Genomic DNA, 6,900 nt, shown 5'->3' with positions numbered 1-6,900 from the left:
TCCTTGCAAGGCCCCCACACAGCCCCACCACCCCACCGCAGCCACAGGCCCGTGGTGTGGGTACTCAGACTTTATTACCCAGCCTGTCCCAGGACAGCAGGGCCTGCACAGACTCAGCTCCCCTGCTTGAGCACGCTGCAGACCTGCTCCAGCACGTGGCACATGCCCTGGTCCTTTGGGGTCCTGCTGGCCAGTGATATCTGCAACATCAGGACTGGGGTCAGGCTCTGCCCTAGACACGTGTCCCCTGCCTCCCAGGGCTGCAGCCCAAGTAAGGGCCTGGTGGGGTGACTGGTGCAGTGCTTGGTAGGCCTGGGCCACCTTCAAGACTTTGGTTCTGTGGGAGATTTCTCTGGTTAGGATTTGGGAGCAGTGTCTTGGCTGTGTAGCCCAGGCTAACCTAGAACAAGACACACACCCTGCATGCTCACGCCTTTGGGTGCTGGTTGACACTGTGTGCCACACCGAGCCTCAGTCTGAGCGATGCACAGTGTAGAGCACCCTCTCGAGGGAACTCCACACACAAGAAGGGTGACCTCAGGCCAAAGGCAGGGCCCAGTAGTTGACAAGCGGGCTCACTGCTGCGGATGGAGCCTGCGCCGTGAGTCTGACGGGTGCCCTTACCCAGCCACGCAGGTCTTGTGACCCCCCCTTCCCTGAGACTCTGGGGAAGCGGTCTGTGTTCCTCACAGAACCCGGGCTGGGGTTCCACAACCCACCTTGAGCTTGTCCAGGTAGGTGTGCTCCGGGCTCCAAGGCTCCTGGAACCTCACGAGGTCGGGGGCGCCCTTGTAGAACTCTGCCAGCAGCACCTGCAGGTAAGGGGCAGCACACCTGGATCCTGCCCCTTCGGGCTCTGGGGCTCCCTCAACGGCCAGGAGGGCCAGGTCCACGTCACCACAGTGCAGGCTGCCCTGGTGGCGGTCTAGCCTCATCCCAAGAAGTCACACACCCATGAGCCCTCAGGGATGACCAAGAAGACGCAGCTATTGAAAAACAGCCACACACCCGGGTGTGCTGGGGACACACCCGTCATCCCCGCACTGAGAAAGCTGAAAGAATAACCATAAGCTTGGGCCACACAGGAAGGCCATATCTCAAGAAAACCACAAAAACCAAAACAGAAGTGGAAACCATTAACCCTGAAGCCACAGCCACGAGTAGATGGCTCACCATCTCTTGAAGGACATCATTGGTCAGGAAGCTGTCCTGGACATAGGCCATTTCAACGTCCATGGGGATGCCGTAGTCACTGGGCCTTTGCTGCTAGGAGGGGTGTAGGCCAGTCAGAGAGGCCTTGCCTGTCCCCAGCCCACCACGCCCAGGGCTTCTAGGGTCTGAAGTTAAGGAATGTGGGAAGCCAGGGTATCACCCCGCAGGCATTAGAGTGACCACAGAGAACCACCGGACAGACGGAGAAGCAGGCACAGCTGCCCAGTATAGCTCTGAACTGCAGTCCCCTAAGACGCATAGCACATTCTCCGTCCCCCAAACATCTGCCCAGATACAACCCCGCTATGCCCACTCACGCCCATGCCCCTCAACTTGCCTTCCTCCGGCTCACCCACCTCAGGGGGAGGCATCACCCAGAAAGGGCAGATCTTGGACTCAGGGCCTGGGTTGCCAGAATAGTACGGGGCTGTGGGGACAATGACGGGTTGAGGTAGGTTGGGGGCTCAGTGGGCCTGGCGGGGTGAGTCCCCCACCCTGGTGCCCAGCTGGGGCCTCACAGCACAGCAGGGCCAGGCAGGGCTGGAAGCCATTGCTGGAGCCTTGCAGTCTCAGCTGGTACTCCATCTGTGCGTCAATGTCCTGCAGGGAGGGCGCTGCCGGGCTGTGCGGGTGGCTGTGGTACCAGCCCACTAGGGACAGGCCTCGGAGGAACAGCACCTGGTGGATCTGGAGACATACGAGCTAGGGTGGAGGTGGGGCGGGACCTTGAGCTCCCCTGAGTCTCGCACAAAGGCAGTCGTGCAGTCCCCTCCCACCCAACTACACATCTGGAGCGGGAGAGAGGGCTCAGTGGGTAAGAGTGCTGGCTGCTCTTGAAGAGGACTCAGTTCAGTTCCCAGCACCCACATCAGGCTGCTCACAGCCACCTGTAACTCCAGCTCCAAGAATCGATGCCCTCTTCTGGTCCCACTGGGCACTCATATGCATGTACACACATACACACACACACACACACACACACACACACACACACACACACACACACACACTCTTTTTTTTTAAGAAATTCATCTAGCTGGCCAGGTGGTAGCGGCACACACCTTTAATCCCAGCACTCCGGAGGCAGAAGCAAGCGGATCTCTGTGAGTTCGAGGCCAGCCTGGTCTACAGAGCAAGTTCCAGGATAGCTAGGGCTACACAGAGAAACCCTGTCTCAAAAACCAAACAAACGGAAAAAAACACTTGGGCTGGAATCAGTCCCCAGCACCCAATGGTGTCTCACCGCTACCCATAACTCCAGTTCTGGGGGATCCGATGCCCTCTAATGACCTCCAAGGGCACTGGGCACACACAATGCACAGACAGACATTCAGACAAAACACCATGCAGAAGATAAGAAAATCTTAAAAATTACATCTATGCATAGCCACTAACTGGCCTATCCTCCCAGTACTCAAAAGGCACCGCAGGAGGATGCCTCATTCTAGGTCAGCCTGGTCTACACAGCAAGACCTCCCTCCACCCCTTGTCACGTAAAGCCAGCATTTCCATACCAGACACGGGCACCCACACTCACTTCCACACTTGTCCTAGCCACCAGGACAACTGTAGCCCCCTCTCAAGAAGCCCTCACCTCCTCCTCAACGGTGGCCGCTGTGTCAGCGTCCCCCAGCCGGCTCCTGCAGGGGAAGGCTCTCAGCACGGTCAGCACTGTGGGGGTACCCAACAAGAAACTGTCAGTCCCGCCCCAGACACACCCTTGTCCACTCAGTCCCAGTACGCACTCTGATTGTTGATGTCCCAGCGGCCGCCAAGGTAGCCCACGACCTCACTCCGAGTCAGGTGGCAGTGGAAGTCCTGGGGACGAAAGGGGACAGCTGGCTCAGGCTGCACTTCCTGTGTCAGTGCAGAAGCCAGCCCACCCCCCTCCTATGTGCATTTATCAAAAACCTACCATTAACCTCGGGATGTCACTCACTGGCAAGCAAGCCTGCACCTAGCATGTGCAAAGGCACTGGGGTCCATACCCAGCACCAAAGGAAAGACTGATCACCTATTACTTCCTAATAGCAAGCACTTACTGAATGCCTATTGTATATCATATCCCTGACTCTTCAGTGCCCCCCCCCCCCAAAGCCAGTGAGTGCCTTCTCCCTGGACATGGCAGGTGACCAGGCACAGGGACTTGAGTCACATACCAAGAGGAACAGCACGTTACTGGAAACAGCTACGTTGAACGGCTGGAACTTGTTGATGGCAGCAAAGGACGTTACTTCTACCAGGGTGTGGGGGTTCCTGGAGGGTGCCGAGGCTTCAGGAACTCAGGCTCTTCCCCACCCCACCCCCTCCTGGGGTCTCCCAGCAGCTGAGACCCTGCCAGATCCCTGCCTCTGTGACCAAACCAACCAAGGGCACCAGGGAAGCCAGGACCAGGGCAGACGGGGTGACTGACCTGGCAGAGTCACGACTACCCAGCATACAGTAGCGTACTGGTACCTGGACCTTGTCTACACGCTTGCCAGGGGGCGTGGCCTCTGGGGAGAGGGGTGAGAGAGAAGTCAATGTGAACCCCCTCTCCCTTCCATGCAAGGACGCCCAAGAAATAAGAGGAAATGGGGCCAGCAAGATGGCTCAGTGGGTATTGCAACCAAGCCTGATGACCTAAGTTCAATTACCAGAACCCACATGGTGTTAGAAGGGACCCAACTCTTGAAAGGTGTCCTCTAACACATGCCCTTGACCCCAGCTCTCAGGAGGCAGAGGCAGAGGCAGACAGATCTCTGTGAGGTCTAGGCCTGCCAGGCAGAGTGGAATCAGGCTGGACTGTCAATCAGGCCTAAGAAACATCAAAGCCATCCTCCCCATTTCAATCCCCTCCTCTCTGGCCCCTCACCTGGCTCAGAGGAGCCCTTCCCAGGGGGTCTGCGGCCTTTGTCCTCTGCTGAGACCCCGGCCAGCACATCATCTTCCTCCTCCTCCAACAGAAGCTCCTCCTCCTCCCCTTCGCTGGTGGGACTCTGGTGGAGTAGGGTATCGAGGGGGTGAGGGGGGCAGGGGGGGGTAGTGTCAGCTGGGCGCCTCCCTCACACCCTCAACAAGTACTTTCTGGAGCCCAGGCCTGAGCCCGAGGTGGCATTGCCTTGAGTGACCACCAGAGGGCGAGGGTGAGCGGATGTGCCTGAGGCTTTGCGCATGCTCCCCGAACCCCCAAGCTTGGGATTCAGCCTCTGGCTGGTCCTAGCTGTCTGACCTGAGGTGAGACTCCTCTGTCAGTCTCCCTCCAGCAGCTCCCTCTGCCCATCATCGCACTCCATAGCTCCTTCAGGGTCAAAGCTGAAGTCCTCCCCGCAGCCCAGGAGGCCCTGCCGGTCCTGTCTGTCCCCTCCCTGCCTCCCCTGTGCTCTCTGCTTCAGCCACTCAGGCCACCTTGCTGCTTCTCCAACACGTGAGGCTGTGTCCTACCCTAGGGCTTTGCACACCTTATGCCAGTGTGCACGGGCGAAGGCTTGTAGTCACCTCATCAGCAGCAGCTACCGGCATATGCAGCTGGTGCCGGCGGAGCCAGGCAGCCTTGTACTTGTCCAGTTTCTGGCCCTTGTACTTCACCGATGCCCAGCCACAACCGGACTTCTTGGCTGGGTTGACGAGCTTCTTGCAGTGTGTCGCCCAGGCGCTGGGAGAGTTGAAGATTTGTCCGGTTTCCTGCCACAGGATCCTGCCATCTGGTTGCAGGTCCCCAATGAACTTCCTGCCCTGCAGGGACAGAGAGGGCTGGGACACGCCCACTCCCGGAGATTCCTAACAACACGCTCCCTGAGGCTTGGTGTCCATGTTCCTCTAGGGTTCCCAAGAGGTGTTGTCATAGGAACACCATCTGTCACATCAGTACAACATCCTGGCTTTCAACACCCAGGTGCACAGCTTTAAAGTTAAGCAGCCAGACCTGACCTAGCAGGCCAGGCCTATCAGCCCAGTTACTGGGGAGGCTGAGGCAGAAAGACCACAGGTACAAAGCCTGGTAAGACACTGATCTTGCCGGGCGGTGGTGGCGCACGCCTTTAATCCCAGCACTCGGGAGGCAGAGGCAGGTGGATCTCTGTGAGTTCGAGGCCAGCCTGGGCTACCAAGTGAGTTCCAGGAAAGGCGCAAAGCTACACAGAGAAACCCTGTCTCGAAAAACCAAAAAAAAAAAAAAAAGACACTGATCTCAGAGGTAGAACCCCTTCCTAGAGCCCCCCCCCGTGAGGGAGGGACTGAAGGGCGTGGTCAGGGTGGAGCCCCGCCTAGAATCCCCCAGTGAGGAGCTGGGGGCGTGGTCGGGGTGGAGCCTGCCTAGCATCCCCCCCCCCCCCCAGTGAGGGGCTGGGGGGTGTGGCTCAAGTTCCATTCTGGGCACCACAAAGAAAGTTTTTTGGGCGAACGTTTTAAAAAACAGTAAGCAGCACACATCTTCATAGAGGGCCTGGGAAGGAAGCCCTCATTTTCCTGATGGGGAAGCTGCTATGGTATGAATTGGTTGTCCACACACCCAGACGGCTGTAGTTACGGTTATGCGGCATTGTGAGGATCAGGCTCTGGGCTTCAGTTTCCCCTTATGCACGAGCAGTGGAGGACATGAACGGTCTCTGGGGGTCGCTCACCAGGTAGTAGATAGAAAGCACCCCCTCGCCGGGCTCCAGCAGCTCGTCTTTGAGCAGCACCCGCAGCGTGACCGCACGCCTCGTGAGCGCGCCCCCGAGAGCCAGCCCAGGCCCGGCCGTGCTGCCTCCAATGCCACCAAGGCTGCAGCTGCGCCCTCCGCTGCCTGCCCCGCGCTCGGGGTCTTCGGCCTCCGCGTCGTCCTCATCCTCCTCCGGTGCCTCCTCGGCCGCCACCGCAGGGGACAGAGGCTCGGGAGCTGCAGCGAGATAGCGACGGGCTGCAGCGGCCATGCCCCTCTGCCCCGTCCCCGCCCGCGCGGGGAGTCCTACCTGCCATGGCCGCCGGGTCCGGGCACAGCCTCCTCCGGGTGACCGGGCTCCGCCCCGCGCGGGGACGCCGCAGCCCATTGGTCACTGAACATGGGCGGAGAGGTTTGGCTTCGCTGGGGGCGGAGGAGACACTGAGCCCCTGGACAATTGGAGAAACTGGAGGTTGTAGGACATCTGGAGGAGGACACAGGCCCAGGAACCTCCTGTTCAGGGACTAGAGACCCGGTCGGTACTCGAGGCCACCAGCTACCAGCTTGCAACCTTGAGTCCTGGGGCAGGAGCGGTTCAGCCTGCTGGAAAGAGATGGGAACCTGAAGTCTCCAGCCTTGCCTTCGCGCGGGAAAGGAAACGCGGAAACTCAGTGCCCCTGGGACATTAGAGAAACTGAGGCCAGATGGTGCTGATGACCTGGAAGGAAAAACTGAAACCCAGGATCCCCGCATTCAGGCGACGATACGCCCCACCTGAGGCTGCTGCCTGCTGGAGGGCATCCCGGGGCTGGGGCATACCAGCCCCAGTAGCTCAGCTTGCAGCAGCGATGAGGGAAACTGAGCCCCGCCACCAGTGTGCCAAATAGACTCAGCGCCCTTGGTGGTCGGGAGCTGGGGAGGACCGCGATGAGAAGGCAGCAGCGTGCTGCAGGTGACTGAAAGCTGGGCCAGGCCCGGCTTCAGCCTCTATAGGGTTAACTCAGCGCTGGACAGTCGTTCACGTCAGCCAATCACCAAGTGTCTCCAGCATTCAATCAACTACAAGG

The 6,900-nt window shown here is 59.2% G+C and overlaps 1 protein-coding gene across 6 annotated transcripts; it reads right to left on the bottom strand.

Moving 5' to 3' along the window:
* Window positions 1-55: 55 nt before the first annotated feature.
* On the bottom strand, window positions 56-6,355 carry Mpnd (MPN domain containing). Of its 6 annotated transcripts, none has more exons than XM_076559325.1 (13): window positions 6,144-6,355; window positions 5,814-6,070; window positions 4,690-4,926; window positions 4,067-4,190; window positions 3,626-3,707; window positions 3,372-3,468; window positions 2,958-3,030; window positions 2,807-2,883; window positions 1,731-1,914; window positions 1,569-1,639; window positions 1,174-1,266; window positions 720-812; window positions 56-200 (listed from the first exon to the last, which is right to left on the bottom strand). In XM_076559325.1, the coding sequence occupies exons 1-13, from the start codon at window positions 6,148-6,150 to the stop codon at window positions 114-116; spliced, it is 1,482 nt and encodes a 493-aa protein (XP_076415440.1). In that variant the 5' UTR covers window positions 6,151-6,355; the 3' UTR covers window positions 56-113. The 6 variants fall into 6 exon arrangements, with proteins under 6 accessions (XP_076415440.1, XP_006982296.1, XP_076415438.1 ...); XM_006982234.4 differs by having other exon boundaries at window positions 1,174-1,263; window positions 1,731-1,899; window positions 6,144-6,277; XM_076559323.1 differs by lacking the exon at window positions 6,144-6,355 and having other exon boundaries at window positions 5,814-6,137.
* Between the last annotated feature and the right edge of the window lie 545 nt (window positions 6,356-6,900).

Source organism: Peromyscus maniculatus, chromosome 22, assembly GCF_049852395.1.
Source record: "Peromyscus maniculatus bairdii isolate BWxNUB_F1_BW_parent chromosome 22, HU_Pman_BW_mat_3.1, whole genome shotgun sequence".
NCBI classification, from domain to species: Eukaryota; Metazoa; Chordata; class Mammalia; order Rodentia; family Cricetidae; genus Peromyscus; species Peromyscus maniculatus.
Note: the sequence above shows the minus strand (reverse complement) of the source record. Positions and strands in the feature narration are given on the sequence as shown.

Coding starts and splice junctions, on each gene's coding strand:
- Mpnd (XM_076559323.1), bottom strand. CDS start 6,104: ATGGCCGCTGCAGCCCGTCGCTATCTCGCTGCAGCTCCCGAGCCTCTG. Junction 4,191..4,689: donor CGGTAGCTGCTGCTGATGAG/GTGACTACAAGC, acceptor CTACTCCACCAG/AGTCCCACCAGCGAAGGGGA. Junction 1,640..1,730: donor CTGCCTGGCCCTGCTGTGCT/GTGAGGCCCCAG, acceptor TTGTCCCCACAG/CCCCGTACTATTCTGGCAAC.